The sequence below is a fragment of the Macaca thibetana genome, chromosome 2, assembly GCF_024542745.1.
Source record: "Macaca thibetana thibetana isolate TM-01 chromosome 2, ASM2454274v1, whole genome shotgun sequence".
Lineage (NCBI taxonomy): Eukaryota > Metazoa > Chordata > Mammalia > Primates > Cercopithecidae > Macaca > Macaca thibetana.
Genome location: NC_065579.1, coordinates 21,058,416 through 21,085,454, shown reverse-complemented (window position 1 = coordinate 21,085,454; position 27,039 = coordinate 21,058,416). Strand labels below are relative to the sequence as shown.

Sequence of the window (27,039 nt, the reverse complement as noted above, 5' to 3'; positions counted from 1 at the left end):
GTCTAATGTCTTTGGAATGCCTCCTAGGGACCCCGTCCTGTGGATTCCAGCAGCCAGCAGGTTATGAAGAGACTTTGGAGCCTTTTGCTACTGTTCTGGGTGGTCAACTTGTTGGTGATGGTGCCTGGCTAAAAGTCCAGCAATAGCTGCATGCTGGTGAAGCATCTAGTCAGCTCCTTCTGGGAAACCCAGCAGCAGGAATCACTGAAGGCTCCGGAGCTACCCTTCGCCATTGCTCACCCCCTAGTGGGCAGCCTGCTGGATGACCAGGGCACTAGGCAATTCCTTGCCTTCTTCTTGCTCTCTGACTTCTCAAAACATATTTTCTATTTGAAGATTGTTCCACCTCCATGAAAGATCTATCCTTAATTTTTAGTAAGTCAAGATTTCCCTTCTGAGTACTTATATTTATTAACCTCCCTCAAAGTAAGGTTAGGTTCATGGAAATACTTCATGTGTTTTGTCATGACATGAAGTATCCCTAAACCATTTCCATTTCCTCCAAAATTCACGGCAGTATGAGGAAAACACACAGAACATGGAGGGCAAGAGTTTTAGCTAAAATTTAATAGCCATTTACAAGCTTTATATTCTATTTCAGAATCTTGACTCAAATGGCACTTGAAATGCAGAGCTAAATCATGGGTTAAGAATATCATTTTGTAAGTGACCTTCACAGTCTGATTTAAAGGTGCTAAGGCCTTAAAGCAGTTGTTCCTCTTGGTTTGTTATTTCTGGCACAAACTTCTCTCTGCATGTTTTATGGGACCAGTTTTTAACATGTTTGCAAAAACTTCAGCTAATTTTTAATTTGTGAACTCACCATATCAATTCCAACTATCCATCTGGATTTGTTGATTGTCAAAATGACAGCCATACTCCTCCATACATAAAGACAAAATTTGATCTTTGTTCAGGAGAAAGCAAGGTAAGCTATTTCCAAATGAGAGCATTTAAACAGTCACATACTTCTCTTATCTCTAAATACAGTAGCTGGGGCCAGGGCAAATCTTCACAGTACAAAAGGAGAGGAGAGAAAAAGGCAGCTTCTCATGTTCTGAGGAATAACATTCAGTTTTGAATTAAGACTACAGTTCATTTACTTTTAGGATAATGCAATGATCTGTATCTTAATTTTTTTATATTATTAGATAATTGTTATAAACATGCAATAAAGCATCTAGTATACCTCACATAGCAAGTATGCAGCTGTGATTTTAGGGTATGTGATCTTCATTTTTAAAAAACAACTATTGCCCATGAACTCAAAAAATATGTAAATTGGCAATATCCATCAGTTGCCCCATGAAACTCATAAAATCTTTCCTGTCCCTCTTGCAGATCTCAAAACAACATCACAGCAGGACTATAATCACCCACAACAGTCATATTTACAAGATGCAATTTACTGTAATGACACATATAAGAATTCCTTCATCACAAAGTTGTTTCCCTGAGACACTTGTGTCTTCCTATCAATATGAAAAACAGCATTCAAGGGTAAGCGTACTGTTAGCAGCACAGTTCAACTGAAAAAATAAGCTACTCAAACCTGTCAATTCTCACTAAAGGATAACTAATACAATCTCAAAGATATAATATAAGTATACATGAAATTCATTTATCACATTTAGTTGTTGAACATGAAGAATTTTATATTTGGACAGAATTTCACCCAAGGAGTCAATGTCAATATACGGAAGCATTAAGCTTCTCTTATGTTGTAGCCCTTCATAGTTGTGTCTCCAGGGTGCCAAGAAGCTGTTTCAGATAGATTTCTTTGCATTGCCTCTCCAAGTGATTTCAGTGCTCATGAAAACCATCATAGAAAAAGTAAAAGGCAAATGATAAAAGTTCCTTAAAAAGAAGATTTTCCTGCCTTCAGACAGAACCTAAAGTCATTTCTAAAGGAGCCCAGCATATTGACTGTGCATGATTCCTCACTACTTCCAAAAAAAGAGAGAAATAGCAATACATACATTTTATAATACATCAAATCAAAAAGAGGAATGTGGGTTCTATGCATATTAATACTGACAAAATTCAGTAGCCAATATTACAGTCTTCACACATCTTAAAAATGAGTGGTGATTAATGAATGATATTTCTGGAATTGTACATAACCAGTCCTATATTTGTTTTTGGACATCAAAATTCACAGTATTTAATGAGTCATAGATGATATCTATAGGAAGACCTTAACCTTTAATCAATTATACCATTTGAGTAAATTTCATAACAGTGTTTCTTAATTGTGCTCTGCTTTAGAATGCCGAACCATTCTGTGAACACTGCCTAATGCCACACAAATGTCCACAATAAACAAGCAGCATTTCTCTAGGTTTCTGAAATTCACCCACAAGTAGTGGGTCCAAATGTCCATGTTATTATTCCCTTGAAGTCTCCATTTAAAGACTACATGCCTGGAGGAAAACAAAGTTAACAACAAGCAAGCAAATATTCCTGCTGCAGTCGCTTCCCTGAGAATGAAACATTTTGCTTTTAAAAAGCAAATTAAGGTTTCAAGTACACATAATTCAGAAAGAGCTGGTGGATCGAAACATAATTAACGGAAGCATTTGTGTTTCAAAAGTAATCTGAAAAGACTGATTCACATTCTATTCCATACAAATATTCAGTTACGGAAATTAGGTGCATTCACAGGGATTTCACTGCACAACAAATCATTAAAAATTATACAAGAGAAAGGGAAAAAATAAATAAATGCAATCAAGAAAAGATTAGGAGGTCTATTAAGTTCATGTAACAACTCCTTTGCACTAACAGACAGTTTGGAGAATCAAAACAAAATGATCATTCTTGGTCATGAGGGGAGGTGCTCCATATTTGAGTTAGAAAGGCTTCTAAAAAGTTAACTTCACTGTTGGGATGTGACTCCATGTACAAAACGGTGCTTTTGCCACTGCCTGACTTTCTCTTAGAGACATGGGAAAATGTAGATTCAGTGATTGTGGTAGTTTAGGGAGAATTCAAATACAGCATATCCATACTTTTAGCAAAACAATACATCTATCCACATAGAGTTGATAGGCCTGAAGCTGTTGTTGAAAAGGAGAGCTTCTGCTTAACTTTCACTGACTTCTAGCATAATAAATACCCATTCTTATCACCTAAAAGAGTTACAAGCAATGGCTGGGCACAGTGGCTCACACCTCTAATCCCAGCACTTTGGGAGGCCAAGGCGGGCAGATCACCTGAGGTCAGGAGTTTGAGACCAGCCTGGCCAACATGGTAAAACCCCGTCTCTACTAAAAATATAAAAATTAGCTGGGTGTGGTAGCACACGCCTGTAATCCCAGCTACTCGGGAGGCTGAGACAGGAGAATTGCTTGAACCCAGGAGGCAGAGGTTGCAGTAAGCTAAGATCTCGCCATTGCACTCCAGTCTGGGTAACAGAGACTCTGTCTTAAAAAAAAAAAAAAAAAAAAAAAAAAAAAAAAGTTACATGGAAAATAAGCCAACTATATGCACTTTAAAGCACCTTCAAATAAACCATTTCTCTTCTCTTATGGTATGCCTTTTGAATACTATTCTTTTCTAAATTCTGTTTACTATATATTACCATTTGGGAAAGAACTTGATTTCAAACTCTCACCCCACAATTAGAATTTGTGCCTCTCTAGGCCTGTGCTTCCTGCATGAAGAAATGTGCCCCTTCCATACATTGAAAGATATAAAGAATTATAGTGCAGGTTCAAATTAACTTGGAACAGAAATAAAATTTTGCCTGGGTAAATCAATATCATAGCATTTTGATTTTGTTTATGAATTTTACATATGGATAATAGGTTTGAAAGCTGAAACTGAAACTTCCATTACTGTATTTGCATCTATTATCTTACCTTACAGTGTATCTGTAATTATTAATTTGGCTTAAAGAAAGATCCATTGACAATCTTCAAAGCATTAGTGCATGATTAAAGGGAATTTGGATATAATTTAAGTATTAAATATGCTTATTTAAAAAATAGTATAGATTTTCATACTAGACAGAAAGAAGGTTATGGTCTTTCAAGCCCTGTAAATATATTGAACTAAAATCGATTCAATCATACTAAAAAAAAAAATCAATGTAAACAAAGATGACAGAACTCCATGAAAAGTAAATAAAAAGTATATTTCAACTTTCAGATTACTAATTATGTAGAATAAATTGCTCTTTAGGTAGCTAGAAGTGTAGACAGATTTGGCAATGAGGGCATTTCTTGTCATTACACCAGAGTTTTAAGAAGCTGACTGAAGAGAAGGAGTTTAAGCCCAATGAGAATCTAGTAGATTTTCATCATAATTCTCCCTGCATAAAGGATTATACACAGTTTGGCATTCTGATTTCTCTTTCGTTGAGCTGTCTGAATGAGGAAAAAAGGGATTTAACTTATTTTCATTTCAAATTCCCAAACAATAAAAATTCATAAACAATTTAGGTAATTGTAATAAGGAGGGATTTAGGATGAGGAATATTGCATTTTTTTCATAGATTCTATGAACCCTTCAAAGTGCTCTAAAAATACTATAAGTTTGATGAGCAGCAAAGCATTAGTCTAATCAACACCTCTCTTCTTCCACCCTCATGTATGTACATATACACACACTGTACAGCAATATATTCTATTAGTCTAACTTAAATCTGACAGTTTGACAGTTGCCCCCAGAGGCTGTGCAAGGTTACAAATACTGTCTACACTGTATCACAGTTCAAGACCACCAGCACCCAAGTGGTTAAGCGAGAACCAACCCGTCCATTAAAAAAAAAAATCAATCACATATTTTGAATTTCTTTAAAGATACAAATGGAGGATACAGTGAATCACCCCATATATTATTCTGAGTCCTGTAACTGTCTTTATCTAAAATATGTTTTGCATATGGAAGGCTAGATGCCTTTAAATATACTTTTAGCAATTCTGAGTATTAAATGTGCCTTTGAAAAATATGACAAGTTTTTTTTTAATGTTGAGGAAAATTCTGTAAGAGCGTTTTTTTTGTTGTTGTTTTTGGGTTTTCCCCCCACCCCCGCAAAGATGAATTTTGCAACATTTCCTCCCAGCAGCACACTGACAGCTCTGCCATCCTGTATATAATGCGTTCTGGCAATGAAGCCCTCAGGCACTGCAGCTGTCATATACTCCAGCACAGGACCCCCAGAAAGAAGTCCTGCAGGCCCCACGGCATCTTGGGCTTTTCCACACCCTCCAGCAGCACCCAATCCTTGGGCATCTTGCAATAGTGGCTGAAGTCCAGAACTTGAACTTCACTGAGAAAACCAAGTCTACTCAAAATGCAGCATTTTCATCTTTTGGTTGGGTGATTCTTGGTCCCCCATGGATAGGAATGATACCTATAAGATTCAGAAGTGGAAAGAATTCTCTATAGTTACAAATATTTTAGTTCATACATTCAATTTCAAAAACTGGGGCTCAGGCATAAGAGTAAATAAATTACAGTAAATAAAAAGATGATTATTTTTGTTAGGATGGGAACATTTTTAGAAAGCTGCCTTTGCCTGAAGTCTGGTGCTAACAAGACCTTTCTCAAATTATGAACTCAATAGGAACTGATAACACTTTGTAGTAGAAAAACAAATACTCATTCAAAGTAGCTTGTATATTTGAATACCTGTGTAGGTTAAAATAACCATTTTACACGCTTATCATCAGTCAATAGGGGAAATAAAGCAATTCAAGTTGATTCAATGTAGATTTCTTGTTATCTTGTATATTGTTATTTCTCAACATATATTTTATTAAAAATAAAATATTAATGTAATACTCAAGTATATTCATAAACATGATATGCTCATCATCTGTTTATTCATAACTTGGATGATTTTATCCTCACAAACAACAATGATAAAATTAAGGCATATTAAGTTGTATCCTCCTGGTAAGCAAGCTAAATGTTTATGTATGTGAAATGTAATTTATCATACAATCATGCAAATGATCAAAAATAGAGCCTGCTTTGGGAAGAGCTGTGAGGCTGGCCAAGGCTTTTTGACCTTCTTTAATTTTCTTTACATAGCTTTCTTGCTTCCAACTCAGTCCTAGCTCCCTTCTTCCCAGAAGCCCAGAAATGAGAAATACCCCACCTCAGTCAGGTCCTTGCTGCTATTTCTGTTCCAGTTACATTTTCTTTTCCTAATGCAGCATTTTATGCCTGAGACATTCTTCCTAACTGTCCAAGAAGTCTCCTCACGATTTAAACAGTTCCAGAAATCTTCCTTAAAGATAGCTAACAGATAGATAATGGCTTTATCCTGAGACTTTCAGTCTGAAAATGGCACCTCTCTATTCTCTTCCTTAACTAAATATAAACCCATAATTTAAGCCAAAAATGTACCTTCTCTTGAATTAATCTTTGAGTGAGTGGCTGGCTAGATGATGTGTGTACTATTCAAACTGATAGTCTTAAATTGTAAACTTGAAGAACACAGGAATTATGTATGTAACTTTCTTGGCATGGTGCTTAATTCATTTAAGAACAAATTTTGCAATGATGATGATGACAACGATGACCACGTCAATGAGAACAATAGAGATCTGGGTAGACCGTGGTAAAGGAGTGAAAAGAGTGTTCCCCATTTCCAGCCACATAGCTAAAACAGCTTTCCTCAATTGTGTTCATGTAAAGAGTGAGGAAAACACTGAGGTCAACAAACAAGGTCAACAGATTTCTTTCCTACAGTACATCTCAGAGTCTTTAATATAGTAATAGGTGTCAACTTTCTCCAAAAACAAAAAATTGTACATTCTGAGTTTCCCAAATATATGTGGCCATGAAACTTTATTTTTCAGAGACTATGTATTGACATCTTTGATAATATTGCCCATTCTATGAAACCTATTGGGGAAAAAATGCAGTCTACTAATTCTTAATACTGATTCTAAATACCTCTACATATGCTGTGACATTTAGCATCCTCCATCCTTTGACTGTGGAAAAAAGCATGACAGTGCCAGATAATCTGATTTGTACTTGGAGTTATGTGTTATTTACAGTTTATGGATTATTAGGTGCTTCTAATTTAAGCCTGACTTATTTTTTGAGAATTATTTTGGAACACTAGTAAACAAACAGTGGCTTTAGGCACAAACAAGGGTTATTTTTACAAGCAAATTCTGGAAAGTTTTCTCCCAAGATGTGTTCTATCATTGCTATTAGAAGTCAAAAGGGGGTCGGGTGCGGTAGATCATGCCTCTAATCCCAGCACTTTGGGAGGCCGAGGCAGCTGGATCACCTAAGGTCAGGAGTTCAAGATCAGCCTGACCAATATGGAGAAACCCCGTTTCTACTAGAAATACAAAAATTAGCCAAGTGTGGTGGTGGGCGCCTGTTAATCTCAGCTACTTGAGAGGCTGAGTCAGGAAAATCGCTTGAACCCGGGAGGTGGAGTTTGTAGTGAGCCGAGATTACACCATTGCACTCCAGCCCAGCCTGAGCAACAGAGCAAGACTCCATCTCAGAAAGAAAGAAAGAAAGGAAAGAAAGAAAGAAAGAAAGAAAGAAAGAAAGAAAGAAAGAAAGAAAGAAAGAAAGAAAGAAAGAAAGAAAGAAAGAAGAGAAAGAAAGAAAGGAAAAGAAAGAAAAGAAAGAAGGAAAGAAAGAAAGAAATAAAGAAAGAAAGAAAGAAAGAAGGAAAGAAGGAAAGAAGGAAAGAAAGAAGCCAAAAAGGGAATACCATGGATATATGGGTTTTTAAATGTGATTCATTTTAATTTAGAGCACTTTAAGGAAATTTAATGTAATACCCTACTTATATTGCTTAAACTTGACTGTTCCAAGGTATGAATATAATACCTTCATATTATATTCACAATTACAAATATAACTGAATAATCTTTTGCCTTTGTTATAAGGCATCCTATTATCTGTTTATCATAATAAGAAAATTTGCGTGTCTTTTAATAAAGCAGTGTGTCTTTGGAACTAGATCTGTGTAAAACCTAATGAAAGTAGAATTGAAAAAGAATAATGATAAATTCCAAAATAAGACTTAAATATTTTTTAATAAAGGGAAAATAAAAGTTCTTGTAAGAGCTTCCTTAAGTTCCTTGCACACTTAGTTTTCCTTGATATTTAAATGATTTTCTGCAAAAAATATGAAGACATTCCTTGCCCATGATCCCAAGTCTCTGAGGAAATGCAGATAAAATAACAAGAGTGATCTTTGCCCCAGTACAAGCCAAGGGCACCTGAAATAATAAGGCTCAGAGTTAAAAACAGAAACATTCATACTATCCATGAAAGGCTGTATATACTCAGCCCTTGAATAGAAAATGAAAATTCAAAAATCTCTCCAGGGATGGTGGGAGGAGAGTAGTTGTGGAGATGGTAATTTCTATTAATGATATATCTTTAGAAAATGAGAATTACTCATCATTCCTCTGGAGTTACAAATCACAACAGAACTACATTTATAAAGTTTAGTATTTTGAAACTCTGTTATCAAGTCAAAAGAGCAAGTAGTTGAATAATTTTACTTGTGATTCATAAGAAAAACTCCTTGAAATGGGAGAAGAAGAAGAAAAAGGAGAAGAAACACTGGAGACTGAACTAACATTAAAAAAGAATCTAATTTCTATATAATGACCTTAACATGATGTTCTTGAGCCCTCTTTCTTTTCCCGTTGTTAGTAGTCATCTTTGGTAAAGACTTCTGGAATAATTTAAATAGTGGTCACAAAATAGCTTCAATAATTGAAAAGGAAGGCAGTTCCTCCAGGCATAAAAGACCACTTGAGAGAATATACTCCAAAGGACTATGCCTCCTAAAACAACTGTGGCCTATATAGAGTGTGTGTGTGGATACTTGCAATCAATTTGATGATTCAGCTATGAGTAGGCTCCTTAGGTAAGTCAAGAGACAACTCCTGTGTAGCAGACACTGTAAACGCCCATACCCCTATCTATTCCACTTCAAAGCATGCTGGAGGATTTCTACCTGCCAATACATAAAGGAATTCAATAAAGAAATGCCTGCATTTCGATAAAGAAATACCTGCATTTCTTTTCCTGAGGATTTATCTGACCCCTGGAGTCTTCTTTGTTCATATTTACAAAAGGCCAGAAAAACAAAAACAAAAACAAAAACAAAAAAAACAGTGAATTAACACTTCCTAGGGAAAGGCCTTAAACAATGACTGATGGAAATTGGAGGATAAATACCCCAGTTCTCTCACTCTTTTGTGTGGGATGGCCCTGGTACATGTTCTATACCAGCTCTTAGATTTCCCCAGTGGAATCAGGCTCCAATCACCCACAATACTAATTTGCTTGATTATAAAACTTTTCTTGAATAACTTCTTAGTAAACTAATCATACTCAAATTGTTGCGCCAACACTATTTCCAAAAGTAAAATTATAAAAATTGATGCAATTGATAAAATAGCCTATATTCTTAGAACACCAATAATAGGTATATTGGAAGATAACATACAGCTCCAGTAAATGGAGTTTTCTTATTTAGGGTAAACAAATGGCAACATATAATAGCAGAGTCTCTTCTCCACAAATATATCTTAAATTCGCAAGAAATGATTCTTTGTTCAGTTGCACTTTGTCACTAGCCTTCTGTGCAAATAGTGGGTAGATTTAAGTGACAGGAGTGAGTTTTCAGCTCTTCTAGAATGAGACAAACAAATATTTAATTTTTAAAATACCAATCTGGAAGTGCTTTTCCATTTACTTATGTTTATTTTTTTATGTGAATACATTTCTACTAAGCAATCACCCTTTTTTGTTTCAACTGAGAATAACGCAACTGTGTCCACACAAAAGATGGGCACATATATTCTACTTATAGATGTATCTAGTCTAAGCAAAGATATTTTATAAAAGTATTTAAAATGAAATTTGAAAAAAAAAAAACTCTGGAATAAAGGATAGAGAAATTAGATCTAACATCTGATGACCTCAATTCATCTTTCACAATTGAAAGTAAACTCTAGTTCTTACCTGTTAGATGTAAAATTGTAATAGCCACTTTCCTCAAGGACTTCTTCAATCAGAGTCTAAATTTTTTTTTTAAAAAACCAGGTTAGTATTGAATTAAAAGCAACAAAATAAAATTATTCAGAGACACTGCAAAAACCTCACCTGCATCTGTTCATATGTTATTCCTTCCTCCAATTCAAAGCTGGTTGGTAAGCCTGAAAAAGATAAATTATGGAAAGTCTGATATTTGGGTTCACATTTTCTTATTCTTTACTGGCAATTATGACTTCAACCACAGGGCAAACAGGTCAACTTCTTAATGATAAAGATGGAACAAGCGAATTCCAAAGCATCTGCCTTGGCTTTGAGTATTCAAATGTTTTACTTTTCTTTCTTTAATAACTGACTTCCTTGGGCATGGCCATCACAAAATGATATACGAAGATTAAGGGGCATTACTCAGAGTGTCCAATTAAGTTAGAGGGGTGTGTGTGTGTGTGTTAAGGGCAATTGAGGGGTGATTCCAAATGCAAATTACCTGATGGGTGTTTTCTGATTAAGAAACTCTCCCTAATCCACAGGCCAAGAAGAATAAATATACATTAGAAAGAAAATGGATTCTTACAGGGAGGCAGATATAGATGTGAAAGACAGCAAAGATCTGATCCTTTCATATAACTGCCTAGAGGGAAAAAATATATTTATTGCCAGAAGACTTTTAAAATGTTTATTATTACTATTATTATTATTATTATCATCATCATCTTGTAAAGATAGGGTCTCATTATGTTGCCCAGGTTGGTCTTGAATTCCTGAGCTCAAGTCATCCTCTTGCCTACAGCTTTCCAACATCTGTATATTATAAGCATGTGCCACCATGGCTGGCCAGACTTTTTATTTTTTCACATTTAATTTAATTTTAAGTTCCAGGATACATGTGCAGGATGTGCAGGTTTGTAACATAGGTAAATACGTGCCATGATGGTTTGCTGCACCTGTCAACTCATTAGCTAGGTATTAAGCCCAGCATGCATTAGCTATTTATCCTGATGCTTTCCCTCCCCTCACCCACTCCACCACCCCGACAGGCCCCAATGTGTGTTGTTCCCCTCCCTGTGTCCATCTGTTTTCATTGTTCAGCTCCCACTTATAAATGAGGACATTTGGTGTTTGGTTTTCTGTTCCTATGTTAGTTTGCTGAGGATAATGGCTTCCAGCTCCATCCATGTCCCTGCAAAGACATGATCTCATTCCTCTTTATAGCTGCATAATATTCCATGGTGTATATATACCACATTTTCTTTATCCAGTCTATCATTTATAGGCATTTGGGTTGATTCCATGTCTTTACTATTGTGAATAGTACTGCAGTGAACATGTGTGTGCATGTATTTTTATAAGGGAATTATTTATTTTTCTTTGGGTATATACCCAGTAATGGGATTGCTGGGTCAAATGGTATTTCTGGTTCTAGGTCTTTGAGGAATCGCTGTACTGTCTTCCACAATGGTTGAACTAATTTACATTCCCAGCAACAGTGTAAAAGCATTCCTATTTCTCCACAGCCTCGCCAGCATCTGTTGTTTCTTGACATTTAAATAATTGCCATTCTGACTGGCACAAGATGGTTTCTCATTGTGGTTTTGATTTGCATTTCTCTAATGATCAGTGATGTTGAGCTTTTTATCATATGTTTGTTGGCCACATAAGGAGCTCCAGAGGCCCAGGAGCTCTCTGCCACGTCTTCGTTTGAGTACTATCTGTTCATGTCCTTTGCCTACTTTTTAATGGGGTTGCTTTTTTCTTATAAATTTGTTTAAGTTCCTTGCAGATTCTGGATATTAGACCTTTGTCAGATGGTTAGACTGCAAAAATTTTCTCTCTTTCTGTAGGTTGTCTGTAACCTCTAATGATAGTTTCTTTTGCTGTGCAGAAGTTCTTTAATTAGGTCCCATTTGTGAATTTTTGCTTTTGTTATAATTGCTTTTGACATTTTTGTCATGAAATCTTTGCCCATGCCTATGTCCTGAATGGTACTGCCTAGATTTTCTTCTAGGGTTTTTATAATTTTGGGTTTTACATTTAAATCTTTAATCCATCTTGAACTAATTTTTGTATAAGGTATAAGGAAGGGGCCCAGTTTCAATTTTCTGCATGTGGCTAGCCAGTTCTCCCAGCACCATTTATTAAATAAGGAATCCTTTCCCCATTGCTTGTTTTTGTCAGGGTTGTCAAAGATCAGAAGGTTCCAGATGGATGGTCCTATTTCTGAGTTCTCTATTCTGTTCCATTGGTCTATGTGTCTGTTTTTGTACCAGTTAATGCTGTTTTGGTTACTAAAGCCTATAGTTTGAAGTCAGGTAACACGATGCCTCCAGCTTTGTTCTTTTTGCTTAAGATTGTCTTGCTGTACAGACTTTATGATGGTTGATCAGAGTTTGGTACACTAGCACCTTAACCCACTCTGATGCCACCCAAAGCCGTGTTGACCAGCTTTCACTCAAACCAATCAACACTGACATGCAGAGGCCCAGGAGCTCTCTGCCACTTCAAGTAGAGAAGACAGAATGGGTTTAGGGTCAAGAAGAGACATGAAAATGTGAGTACTGGTGGCTCATTTTTAAAGGCATTCCCCACAGTACCGGCAGGCTCTGCTGTTTTTGCTTTTGCCCAGCCTGCTGTGACAAGGGCCACACCTAACCAGCTCTGGGGTGGGGCATCCAGCTGCCCTGGGAGGAGTTTGTCAACTCACCCTCAGGTTTTTGAGAGACTTTTATCAAAGTTCTTCATTTCATCAGAGTTTCTATGATGAGGAGAAGTTTGGCCTGCAGATAAACTTCCCTGTCTTGGAAATGCTTTTAAAGCAAATGACTTTAAACAACATTTTATCTTGGATTTCTCAGGGATTGTTTTAAATAAAATTCTGCATACATAGGAGTTAGCTTTATCCAAGAAAACCAAAAGAAAGTTTGTCAATTAATTCATGAAGTAATTCATTCAGTCAACAACAAAAGCACAACAAAATTGAGCACTTTTTCCAAGCTAAAGAGATGGCAAGTCTTCATTTAACTGTAAAATCTTCACTTCTATCCACTCCTCCAAGTGGCATAGCTACCGTTTATAAAGATTAAAAAATTATTTAGGAGTACTGAAACCTCAGAGTAGCTTGAAAGCTTCCTCTTAGAATTCAGATATGACAAGAAGAGTTCAATTATGCTGAGCCCCTACTAATAGACAGGCACTTTTTATTTTTACTCTAATCCTCACTATAACCTTATGATGCAAGTATTTATCCCCATTTTACAGGCAAGGAAACTGGGGTTCAGAGAGGTTAAATAATTGCCCATAGTCAGCTACTAAATGGTTTAGCCGAGATTTGAATCTAGGCACCCAGGTTTCCAGAATCTGTGCCTTTGAATCCCTATGCTATACTGCCTCCCTATGTGAATTTTATGCAAAAGAAAAAAAAAATTCAATGTGTCTAATGTGGATTCTTCAGGTGAGTTTCAAGGTTTCTCTATTTTGAATATTTAAACTCTTTATTTCTGCTCTTTATCTCCCTGCATGCTGTAGGGAATTTGATTTCCCATCATCAGATAAGCGAAAAGAAATAAAAGGAAATACAACTCACCCACACAGATTCTGCTGTTTGTTTATGATATTAATAAATGATCAAGGAAGCTGCCACAACTGGGTAAGATAAATCTCAGGGAATTTCTAGATTCCTACCATATGTGCCTTCCAACTATTGCCATAAATAATCAAAATAAGCTCCATTAAAAAAAAAAATGAAGATAATCTTTTAGAAATAGCTGTTGATCCAAACAATATATTTCTTCATGAAAGCCAGATTACCCATGTTGATCAATATTACCTGTCGGGTCATTTGGGGACAGGCTGTTTCCACTGGATGAATGATGTAATAAATGGTAATCTGCTGTGAAAAAGTTGGGCTCAATTGGTTCTGGAGATCCCTGAGATAACTGAAATAGAAAAAGCAAAATCACATCTTAGTTTACACTCAGAAGGAAATGACAGGAGACCTCTGTGTGGGGTTTTTCATTTCCCTATGTCTCTGCACAGAAAATTTGTGGTCTGTGGTTTTCATTCCCTTGTAGATAGATAAATAAATAATCTTCTTCTTTCCAAGAGAATTTATAAATTGGATGCAGCAAAAAAACAGGGAAAGCAAGTTAGACAATTCTCTGGTCATATGAAAAAATATACTTTATGGCCTTATGAGAGCAAAAGAAAAATGAATATAAAAATATGGCATGAACCTGGGACATCAAGATGTTATTTTTATCAGACATAGGAGGAATAAACTCCATTATTCAACAGAACAATATGTTTAGCCCAAATCACTATTTTTTTTTCATGTATCTACTTTGAATAATTCCTTTTTGTTTGACCAAGGCAAGTAAGTTTCTTTTTTTCTTTTTTTCTACAACAGTGTCTCACTCTGTCAGCCAGGCTTCAGTGAAGTGGCAGGATCTCGGCTCACTGCAACCTCCGCCTCCATGCTCAAGTGATTCTCCTGCCTCAGCCTCCCAAGTAGCTGGGATTATGGGCACTCGCCACCATGCCCAGCTAATTTTTGTATTTTTTTTTTAAGTAGGAATGGGGTTTCACCATGTTGGCCAGGCTGGTCTCAAACTCCTGACCTCAGGTGATCCACCTGCCTCGGCCTCCCAAAGTGCTGGGATTACAGGCATGAGCCATCGCATCTGGCCAAATAAGTTTCTTAATACATTTTTCTAAATTACTATTAATTAATTTTAATCTCCAAATATTAATTCCCAGCACTCTGAAGGAAAGAGTAATTTGCCAAATGACAATATTTATTAAAGTTTCATTTATTTAATGCCTTTCTATAAAGCTGAATTTTTCAAGTAGAATTTTAGACCATAAATGTTTTTCAACCTCCTTTCACCTTTAATTCCAATTATCACTTGGGCTGGCCAAGTTTTAGTGCCTAAGTTACTTTTAAAATATAAATTCATAATAATAAATCAGAAACAAATGGCATAATTTGTACTATGCAATAGTAGTTAGCTTGTATTCATATACTTTGTTTATGAGTTAAAAGACATCATTGTTCAATCACTTGAGAAAGCTATTTGGCAATATACACTACAATTTAATAATATATGCCTATCCTATGACCCAGCAATCCCACTCTTAAGGATTTTTATGAGAGAAATAAGTGCACATGTCCCATCAAAAGACATGTATAAGAATATTCATGGCACCTTTTCTTCATAATAACTAAAACCTGGGAAAACCCCCACTGTCCATGGAGAAAAGAATGGATAGATATACATCATGGTGTGTTCATACAATGGAATTCTGCAAAGCAATAAAAAAAAAGAACAAACTATGGATACTCATAGCAACATGGTTGAGTGTTGGACAAAAGAAGCCAGAAACAAAATACATAGTGTATGACTTCATTCTTATAAATTTTCATCATCAGTGATATATGGTTTGGCTGTGTCCTCACTCAGATCTCATCTTGAATTGTAACTCCCACAATTTCCATGTGTCATGGGAGGACCTGGTGAGAGGTAATTGAATCATGTGTGTGGGTCTTTCCTGTACTGTTCTTATGATAGTGAAAAAGTCTCACAAGATCTGATAACTTTAAAAACTGGAGTTTGCCTGCACAAGCTCTCTCTTTTTGCCTGCTGCCATCCGTGTAAGATGTGACTTGCTCCTCCTTGCCTTCTGCCATGATTGTGAGGCTTCCCCAGCCACGTGGAAATGTAAGTTCAATTAAACCTCTTTCTTTTGTAAATTTCCCAGTCTTGGCTATGTCTTTATCAGCAGCATGAAAATACAATCAGACAAAACTAACCAAGGGTAACAGATATCAGGTAATGATTACATTGTGGCAGGAGAAGTAATGTGGCCAGGAAAAGGCACAAAGGGGTCTTCTGCAGAGCTAGAAATATTCTATATATTGATGTGGGTGGTGGTCATATGGGTGAAAATGTGTTCATAAAACTTCATGAGGCTGTATATGTACCTCATTGTACTCATTATGCATTTATACCTTAAAATATTTTATATTGGTAATTAAAAATTAGTTTTTTCCATCAATGTACTTTGGATATTGTAAATACAAATAATTTATGGGTCGCCCAGTCTCCACGTTGACAAACACCTACTACCCTCTAAGGAAAAAAATATGTGATTATATCCATTCTTATCAGTGATAACTGATAACTGAGGTAATTGGATCATGGGGGTGGTTTCCCCAGTACTGTTCTCACGATAGTGTGTGAGATCTCACGAGATCTGATGGTTTTATAAGTGTCTGGCATTTCCCCTGCTTGCACTCATTGTCTCTCCCACCACCCAGTGAAGAAGTGCCCTCCACCATGATTGTAAGTTTCCTGAGGCCTACCCAGCCATGTGGAACTGTAAGTCAAGCCTTTTTGCTTTATAAATTACCCAGTCTCGGATATTTCTTCAAGCAGCCTGAGAACGGACTAATATATAACCCATTTGTAATATGACAAGATTGTAAGATTATAAATACGGTAATACAGGAGACCCTGATAATCACACACTTAATAATTTTCTCATCTGTGCTGTAAGGTATCATGGAGGTAGTCCTGAGCATTCTGTACATCTCATATCCCAGCTTGTAGGTGGTTACAACTAAGCTTTTTAATGTCTTGTGATGCTGAAAATGATTTCCTGGTATTACCTTTCAAATGACTTCAGATGGAACTTTTCGTATGGTTTAGCATAAGAGTAATTGGCTGCCTAAAATCTCATCCTAATTAGAAAAGGCTTACTTAACTTATTAAGTTTATACCTTGGAATTCTAAATATTTCACAGACAGAAAGATATTTAAAGCCTCAAAGAAAATTATGTGAATTATGACTTGGAGAGGTCAAGACTGCCATTTTAAGATGACAAGGACAAGTCCTTTTCATTGATCTCAAACCCCGAAGAGAGGAGGTTTTGAGATTTCCAGTGCTTATGTCACATTGGTAGTCTCACTGAGCTTAAGAACTGGACATTTTTAGAGATGCTGGCACACAGATGAAGGCAAGGACTAAAATTCATTTTGTGATGAATCCCAGATACACTGACTTTCATTCTAGGAACTTCCCAGAACTACTTTTTGCAGTTTCGTTTCTAGATATACACATTGTTTTGGCAAACAATTTTTTGCCCCCTAGTATATGTTGGACAGCATGGTTTATGATCTGAGCAGGATGCAGAAATGATCTGGTTTCTGTGAGACTTGTAATCTGACTAGGAAAACAGGATAATAATGTAAAAAAATGGGGTGATATCATAAATCATGAACTGTGAAATGAAATGATGATTTGTAAACTTACAAAAAGAAGGGTCCTTCATGAAGACTAGCATGGTTTTTTAAAGAGGTTCTGTAGAAGAAACACTGGAGCTGATCTTTGAAGGATAAATTTAGGTAAATCATAGCAATCAAAGTGTATGTTCCAGGTAGAGGGAACTTGGAGGTAAAGGTTGGGCATTGCATATTAATGGAAAAGTGATGAAAGGGAGATGACATGATTCCATGTTATAGAGATATGGGCATTTATGATGAAATGAGGAAAACAAGTTCCATTCATTAATTTAGTATTTTTAACCAATTATTTTGTGCCAAGCAGAGATCCAAACAATGAAAAAACCCATTGATGGCCAAAGATTATACTCTTGGAGTTCGCTAACTACTTAGGGAGAAATATGTCTGTGAAATATCCACCTAGATATATGTAAAATTACAACTGTTCTAAATGCATTGAAAGATAGGTTTGTGGTTTTCGGAGGTAGCAGATAGATTTGACTTAGTCAGCAAAGGCTTCCATGAAAAAGTGACGTTTATGCCAATAGCTGTAAGAATGAGTAGATGGGGTGAGAAGAACATTACAGGCAGAGCAAAAAGCATGTACAAGACTATGAAGGAAGCAGCATGCTAGATAAACACATGTTAGGAAGGGCCTGGTGGCTGATGTGGAGACAGCAAGGGGCAAGAGTAATACAAGATGAGGGTGAACAGAAGGGCAGGAGTTGGACCTGATTTTGGAATTTTATACTGAGTTCCTTGAAGGATTTTCTGTGTTGTGTGTGTGTGTGTACAAGTGTGACATAATCTGTTTTGAAAGGCTCATCCTGGATATAGTACACAAAACAGTTTAAATGGGGTTGGGAACATCAGGGTGAAGGCAGGCAGACTCTATAAAGAGGCTCCTACAAATAAGCGGGGGCTGGAAAGTGGGATCCCAGAGTTTAGATGATGAGACAGACAACAGGAATCTACTAAGGTTTTTGAGTGTGCTAATAAAAAAAAGTTTAATAAATTAGTCTGACAATAGTTAGACTAATAGTTATTGTTGGAGAACAAGAAAATCAGCAAAGAAGCTATGACACTAATGCAAGAGAGAAGGGCTCAAAGCTTAGACTAGATGGCAACCAAAGGAAGGAATGGATATGGAAGACTGAATATTCTTTTTTTTTTTTTTTTTTTTGAGATGGAGTCTCGCTCTGTCACCCAGGCTGGAGTGCAGTGGCCGGATCTCAGCTCACTGCAAGCTCTGCCTCCCGGGTTTACGCCATTCTCCTGCCTCAGCCTCCCGAGTAGCTGGGACTACAGGCGCCTGCCACCTCGCCCGGCTAATTTTTTGTATTTTTTAGTAGAGACGGGGTTTCACCGTGTTAGCCAGGATGGTCTCGATCTCCTGACCTCGTGATCCGCCCGTCTCGGCCTCCCAAAGTGCTGGGATTACAGGCTTGAGCCACCGCGCCCGGCTCTGAATATTCTTATTTAACAACAATAGTAGCACTAATTGACATGTATTGAATACTTACAACATTCTAGACACATTAGATATTCCATTTGATTCTTACAACTACCCTCTAAGGCAAGTATTACCCCCTTTTACAAACAAGGAAATGGAGAAGGAAAGTAATTTACATAAGAAACATAGCTATTAAGTGGCAGAACCAGGGCCAGAAGCTAGGGCTGTCTTAAATCAAAGGTCAGAACCTTAGAGACTACAGACTACTCAGGCATCAATGACTTAGGGGGTAAAAGAAATGAAGCAGAGCAGGTGAAAAAGCATGAGGTTTAAAGAATGAGCTGAAGGAAAACTGATGCTTTCAAGGAAACTGACCGTGGACACAGGAAGGGAGGAGAAGGTGATGAGTCTAATTCCAGACATGCCAGATGGCAAAGTAAATGTTCATCCAGCAGGTAGAAATATGGAGGATACAGCAGAACATCTTTAAGCAGAGTCCCCAGTGGCTGGATGAGGCCACAAGATGGTTCAGTAGTCCAGTGCCAGTGTTGTGTGAGCCCTTTTTTGCCTCATGAGCATTCAGCTTATAGCTGTACCTCCTTTTTAGCATTCAAACTGTTTGAAAGAATGTGTAAGAGCCTCCTGAGCTGACATAACAGGGCCCTCCTGCTCTGAAAAGACACCTACAGTTCTAAAGAGCAAATGACTGAATATACTTTTGAACTAAACTAAGTAAATATATTAAGGAGAACAGACCGTATCATTGTTACTACCTCTCCCCGCCAAAAAACATTGATTTTTGAGCAAGTATTGAGCAATTTTATCATTTATTTGGTCAGTTGAGAATATAGTACTTTTTAGGCAAAACCTAAATAGAAAAATAAAAAGAAAGAAACTATATATGTAATCTTTATTAAATTTCCCAAACTACATCTTTTTCGTATGATAAAATAGGGTTATCCCTGCTGTGGAACAACTACACACAATATTGGGGAATCTAATGAACTGAGGTCGAACTCTAAAGGAAACTGAGCCAAACATAAATAAAATTAGGTGCCAGAAGTGAGAAAATTTTCAACACATTTCATCACTCTGCGCTCGCCAGTCTTCTGGTCTTACTTCCCTCAGATTTTCCTTATCTTCTTTGACTGAACTGCACTATTATAAGATACAACATATTGCCTAATTTTTTTTATCTTTTCTAACCTACAGCTTCTCTATATGAGTTTTTATTAGCTTTCTATGGGACATTTTGTTAACAGAAATGTATAGTATTCCTACTTACTATTTTCTTACACATACACACACAAATGTACATTTGCATGTGGACCCACACGCACATGGCCCATCACTGGCTCCACCACACTTTCTAAGCCCCAGGGATGTACACCTCACCCTCATTCCCCTTTCTGCCAAAAGTATTCCTGTTGCTGTGGTGTTTACATTTCCAGCAAGGACTGTGTTCCTAACAGAAAATGCCAAAACTAAAAGAAGACTGGAAAACCACTGTTCTACACTACTTACTCCCAGGACCTTGACTCAACACTGAAGGTGATGTCAAGGAAGAGTGAATGGTGGCTTGACCTGGCTGGGCAGGAGAGCCCTGCTATAGGAGCTTCTTGGTTTGTTCAAAACAGGTTGCTGCTGGGCACTGCTGATTTACAATGCCTCCATGGAGCCCTAGTAAGAGTTGTGCAAATCTAAGTCATGATTATTATATGCATAAAGAGCCATTAATTAAAGTCTGAGGACCTAAGCGATCTGCCTACTTGGAAAAGAGCTGAAAACCTGGAGTGAGGAATTAAAGAAAGTGCCAGCTGCTAAACAAAGCAAACTTGACCTTGCTGATCTGCACTGAAGCAGAGATTAGGAACTAAATAGAAATGTCGGAAAGGCTCGTGCCTACAGGAAGCAATCTGGGTAATAACACAGGGAAAATGACACTGGGTTTTGTCTGGGCTTTCTTATCAAAAGCGTGATCTATAGAATTACAGCATTAGTAACATCTGGGAGCTAGATAGAAATGCAGAATCTTGGGTCCAGGATACAATTGCATCTGGATAAATATTTGGCCTATTAGACAACCTGTCTTTCTAATAAAAAGTCTCAAGCCTGTTGGATATACCATAAGTTCACAGCGGGCAGGTACTACATTTTATAGCTTTGCCACTCAAAGTGTGTCCTTGGATCAGCAGCAGCAGCAGCCATCACCTGGAAGTTGATTGGAAGAGCATAATCTCCACCCTTCCCCAGACCTACTGAATCAGAATCCACATATTAACAAGATCCCCAGATGATTGATATACACAATAAAATGTGAGCAACACTGATCCTACCAGGCCACTGATTCTCACCCTTGGCTGCAAATTAGAATCACCTGGGAGAAAAAAATAAAACCTTAATCCAACTCCTAGAGAACCAACTAGCCCCTATTGTGTCTTAGTGCAAATGAGAAAAATTTCTTTCAGAGGATGCAAACCCAGTCAGCCTCTTCATCCAGGTGCTGTTGAACAGAACATAACCTGTCCAATTCTAACTGGCAGCTTTGATGGGAGAGCTGTTTTCAAAATGCTAATGCCCAATTATTGATCTAAGAGAAGCCTGGAATACACTAAAACAAACAAACAAAAACCCATAAATATTTTATTATAAAAAATTTCAAACATTTACAAAAGTAAAGATAACAATTCAATGAATTCCAGGTAACCATTACTCAGTTAAAATATGTTCAATCTTGCTTCATTTAAATCTCCCCCACTTCCCTTCCTACCTTGTCTCACTCTCAAGAATTGGAAAGCAAATCCTGTACAACATATCATACCATCCATAATATTTCAGCATGACTCTTTAAAAAAGATGGATTTCTTTTTTAAAAAACAAAACCACAATATAATTATCTCACCTAAGAGGTTATGATTCTTGAATACTGACTGTCATGCACGGCTTAACAACAGAAATCTGTTCTGAGAAACACATCATTAGGCAATTTCGTCACTGTGCAAACATCATAGAGTGTATTTACACAAAACTAGATAGTACGGCCTACTACACACCTAGGCTATATGCTAGCCATAGGAGCAACAGGAGCCTATTGTTCCTATGCTACAAAACTGCAGCATTTTACTGTATTAAATACTGTAGGCAACTGTAACACAATGGTAAGTATTTATGTATCTAAACATATTTGAACATAGAAAAGGTACAGTAAAATTGTTATTATAATCTTGTGGAACCATTGTCATATATCCAATCTGTCACTGACCAAAACATCATTATGTGGTGCATGACTCTCTAACAAATATATAATCAATGTTTTAATTTTCCCAACTTTCTTGTAAATATATATTTCAAATATTTTTAGGGTTTCTATGTTTAAGTCAGGAAGAAATCATTCCATATATTGCAACTCGTTATTTTCCCTAAAATGCTTTGATCTTTATAGGCAATCCCTCTCCTCTTCTCCACACTTTTTCTCTCCCTTTTCTTTCCTTCTTCTGTCCCCCTCCCCTCTTCCTGAAATTTATTTTTTGAAGAAAACAGGTCACTTTTCCTATGGATTTCCTAGCTGGATTTTGCTGATTATCCCCATGATGTCATTAAACATGTTCTCTTGTCCCCTGTATTTGCTGCAAGTAGGTAGCGAGATCCAGAGCAGGGACTGACAAACTCTCCCTGTAAAAGATCAGACAGTAAGTATTTTTGGCGCTCCAAGCCATATGGTCTCTGTAACTGCTATTCAACTTTGTCTGTAAACAAAAGCAGCCATAGACAGTATTAAGTGAACCTCCATGGTTGTGTTCTAACAACACCTTATTTACAAACACAGGCATCAGAAATGATTGGCCTGAGGGCTGTAATTTGCTGACTTCTAATTTATGGGCTTATTCATGTTGATTGCTTTTGATTCAAGCATGCCTGATTATTATGTTGACCCCCATTGGTGATCATATCTAGGTGCTATCATTTCAATAGGGACTGCAAAACGGGAATATTCTTTATCCCTTTGGCACTTATTAGGTTGAGTACTTCTATAATAAGAAACTTTCCCTCTCAATGATTTTGTTAACATGGGATATAATTCATAAAGGAAAGGAAGAATAAAAGCTTTCTTCTTTCATATGTAAACAATTTTCAATATATTAAGTTGGTTACTTAGCATCTTCCAAAGGTAACCAATAAGGGATTCTTTTTTTCTTTTTTGGTATTATGAACTCTTGGGTTTAAACCTTATTAAATGCTTTCAATCCACTGTGGTTATTATTCTTACTGATGTTCTAATTATCCCATAGATAGCCAGTGGGAGCCTCTTCAATTTGACTCCTGAGAACTTTTGATATACCCTCAGTAGTCCTTGATACCATCCTTCCTATGCTATCTGTACGTCCAAATATTCCAGTCTAATCTTGTACAGTTCCTGCTCTAGACCAAAATCAGCTATATCCCCAAGGAGTCATGGGTGGAGGAGCTCATTGCTGCTTGATTAGTTTCTAGACTATTTCAATGAAAATATTAGGAAATGTGTATATTTTTAATAGATGAGATTTCTCATGAACCCATATTCATTCATACTGATACTTCCAATTCCAATTTAAATGAATCTCTTCTAAATTGTTTCTGTTACACCTTTCCTCCATGCTGAAAATCCTAGTTCCCAAAGATACCTATACAATTAGTTGGTTGCTTTATTCCCCTCGCAATTCTAGCCAAGACTGAGCAGACTGGATTGAAGACCAGCTTAGGTGAGGTATAAATAAAGAGCTTAATGTCTTAGAAAAGGACTTTTGCACTTTTTGAATCTTCTGTATCCTTCTGGGTCTTAGGCTATTAATAAGTAGGCACAATCATCCCATAATGGCTCCTTCAAACTAGGGCCTGTGGATTTCAGAAGTTTCAGTGAGAAAGGTGGAAATCAAGTGCATTTATGGGCTGTCACCACCTACTGCTCCTATGGCCCTGGTATGGGGTGACTGTGTCAGTCAAAGGCTAATTGGCCACTCCTCTATGGTTATACAGGAATTGAAAAATGCATTTATGAACAAAAGTTGTTGCTATCAAAAGATTACACCAGAAAGGGGGTAAAAATGGAGGTCACAAACTCTTCTCATTTAAGTTTAGATGAGGGCAGGAAAGCTACATATATGAATATATTTTATCAGTATACCAATAAAGAATAGAACAACTATGTAATATATTATACAGAATATATATTAATGTATTATATATCCTATCTCCAATTATTAAACATTAAGTACCTACCACATGCCAGGCACTGTGCAAGACCCTGGGGAATCAAAGATAAATAAGACACACTCACTAACTTTGGGGGAAACAGAAATGTAAGGTAGATAAAAAGCTATTTAAAACACAATAATACCGGTGAAAAAGTGGATTTCACTCATAAAGGTAAGATTAATTCTGGACAGGGAAAATTAAGAAAGGTTTTTTTGTCAGAGCTATTTTTTTTCAGTTCGGTGGCAAAGAATAGGAAGTGTTTTAATATCCCAAGCTAGAGATTTCTTTAGCACACAGGAGGCCTGCCTCTCTGACTAGGAGGATACACCCCCATAAAGTTATTATCCAACTTCATGGGGAGATGGCGCAAGCCTGAAGCTGCCTGTAGAGGAATGGAACCACACCTCTGTTGATCATGAGCTGAGCCTGGGAGCAGAATGTTCTCCTTCCCCAATTTTAAAGCCCTAAAACAATACATAGGGCCTTTCCCTACCTAAAGGTCCATACTAGATGTCCCATAGACCACCATGAGCTTGTAATATCAGAGAAGAGAACCATGGCAGTCTTTATAGGAGAGTATAATCTGCCTCTTAAACAAGTTAATAATAAGGATGAGTCTATTCCTGAGGGTTCTCTCACCCATGCATCCCAAACATCCACTACCACCCCATCAATTCCTGTTTTAATATTCCCAGACGAGGTGTATCAGAAGGTAAATGCCCTAATGAGAGATGCTGCCACAATATACAGGAAGGAAGACAAGGAGTGGGTGGGGGAATTTAACAAACAAACAAAATCTTCTCTATAAGGAGAGGAAAGAAAGTGAGGAAGAGATGCAAAACCAAAAACATAAGTAATAATAGAGAAAATAAAAGAGAAGCACTGATGGAAAATCACTCAGTGGGAGTTGAAGCCACCTTTATGTCTCAGACAGTTTGCAGCAGATGCTTTCATCTCATAAAACTAGGATTTCTGTTAAAATAAGTCTATGCACAAACCAGATTATTCTGACCTTAAGAAGAATAAAAAATAAGAATAAGGGTTATATGACCTTAATAAGAATAAAAAACCAAGCAACATGTTATCTTTTCATGGGAGATTTAAGCTTTTGTCTTCTAAAAATGTATTTATTATGATACAATATAGAAATATCATAAGATAAATATCTGAAGCCTCTTCTACGGCTTTGATCTCCGTTAGCTTTGTTTCTTGGCCCTATTTGCCAACACAACCCAGGAAAGAAAACCTGCTTTCTAATCTCTGATGGAGTAGGGTTTATGTTTTGTTTACCTGCAGCTGTGTCTTTTTCCCCCATCTGTTTTTGGTGTATGTGCAGATACCAGTGATGTGAGACAACAAAGCTAAAGCATGTTGTTTGCATTTCTTATCAAAGAGCCTATCATATTTTCTAAATAATGAGTAAGTTTATGCTTAAGCTTTGATGCATTAAGGGAAAGTGAAACCTTAAAGGAAAAGTTCACTGGCAGCATGACTATGCTAACCATTTAAAAATATGATGAAACTCTTTAAAAAACATGAAATTGGAGTGATACTGATTGTCTTCACGTAGGTGGGTCTGACTTGCTTGTACCTTGGGCCTTTCAGGGGAGCTTATGGCCACTTCCAGGGGCTGCACTGAAAGGGCTACCAACCAGGACAAAGGGATTTTCCAGTATCAAGTTTTGTTAACCAGAGGTAAACTATTTTCTTTCTGCCCAGTTGATTTAGTCTTTTTGTAGTTTAGTTTCTATATGTATGGATAGAAATGTCTGCTAGTATCTAAGGTCTAGAAGATTGTAGAATATCTAAGATGGAAAGAACCTTAGAAATAGTTTAGTCAGCTTTCATAGATAATAAAAATCAATGGACACAGATGGTTAAATGACTTTTTCAGAGTGACATATCTCAGTGTTGGAACTTATTGAAGATTATTCTAATTAAATATCAGAATGTAATCCTCTAGAAGAGGCTAAAATATACACATTTCAAATTAAATATTACTCTTTCTTAGGAACACATACAAAAATACTGAAAAAGTATTTTATTTATTATCTAAAAATAAGGGCCACAGAAATAGAGAAAATCAGAAGCAAAGACATATCCTCAATTTAGTATCCAAAGCAGCAATAAGAAACTTTAATAGAGTATAGAGCTTAAAGTACGAAGTGAAGGAGATATAAAATGTACCTCTTATGATGTGTTTTTTCCAGCAAAAGAATTCCTATATATTGAATACCATACCTTTTTAATTTCAGATTTCAAATGACAAGGGTTACTCTGCTGGCTGAAGAGGGATTTCTTGAATCTCTCTATAACCCTTCTTTTCAAGTTGTGGTGCAAAGCTGGAGGGAGCTGCATAAAATAAGAAAACAATCATTACAAACAAATTGTTAACACTACACAGCTGACTGAAAAGGCATTCACTGAGGACCCATGTAACAATATTCACTCAATAGGACTACGTAAGAATTTGAATTTTACAGCAAATAGCATGACTAGATGCTATAATTTCTTACCCTGCAATTCAGAAGGAATATATTATTTTGCTCTTTTTCAAATGGCTGCTTCCATTTATCTTATTGTTTCTTCACTGATTGATATTATTGTTCATCTAACACATTATTTGTTAATTGCACACGTATATTGAATTTTGTGAAGAACAGCCTTGACACAGAATGATGCACTTTTATCAGATGTTTAGGTGCTTATAATATGGCCAGAACCATGCCACACACTGTAGCCGTGGTACTACAGGATCTGACACTTTGGACCAGGAAACACACATCTGCATCAGTAGTATATACAGTCAGATGCCTGTCTGGGAGTGCTCCTGAAAATTCAGCTGCAGAGAGGTCAGATTTAGGTACCAATCATTCCAGAAGAAAGAGAGGATAGATTAGTATATATTAAGACCAGACCAAGATGAGTTACATTTAGTAAGTGAGTAGTAGAAAGTCATGGTAGGATCCTAGAAAACATGGTAACAAAAAAAAAATGGGAATTAAAAAAATGATTTGTCATGCTTTGTAGGTTGGATCTCTATAAGAAAATCAGAAGTCCTGGAAAGCACAG

At 36.8% G+C, this 27,039-nt stretch overlaps 1 protein-coding gene across 7 annotated transcripts in view; it reads right to left on the bottom strand.

Annotated features, from left to right (window-relative positions):
• Positions 1-1,388: 1,388 nt before the first annotated feature.
• NEK10 (NIMA related kinase 10) overlaps positions 1,389-27,039 on the bottom strand; it is a 272,943-nt gene continuing 247,292 nt past the window's right edge. For 6 of the 7 annotated variants that reach the window (XM_050779439.1, XM_050779444.1, XM_050779441.1 and 3 more), the window contains 5 exons: positions 26,209-26,319; positions 13,829-13,937; positions 10,117-10,169; positions 9,976-10,031; positions 1,389-5,359 (listed from right to left, as the gene is read on the bottom strand). In XM_050779439.1, the coding sequence (XP_050635396.1) occupies positions 5,311-5,359; positions 9,976-10,031; positions 10,117-10,169; positions 13,829-13,937; positions 26,209-26,319 (378 nt within the window). In that variant the 3' untranslated portion in view covers positions 1,389-5,310. The remainder of the gene's footprint in view (positions 5,360-9,975; positions 10,032-10,116; positions 10,170-13,828; positions 13,938-26,208; positions 26,320-27,039) is intronic. The other variant, XM_050779442.1, reaches the window with a different exon arrangement.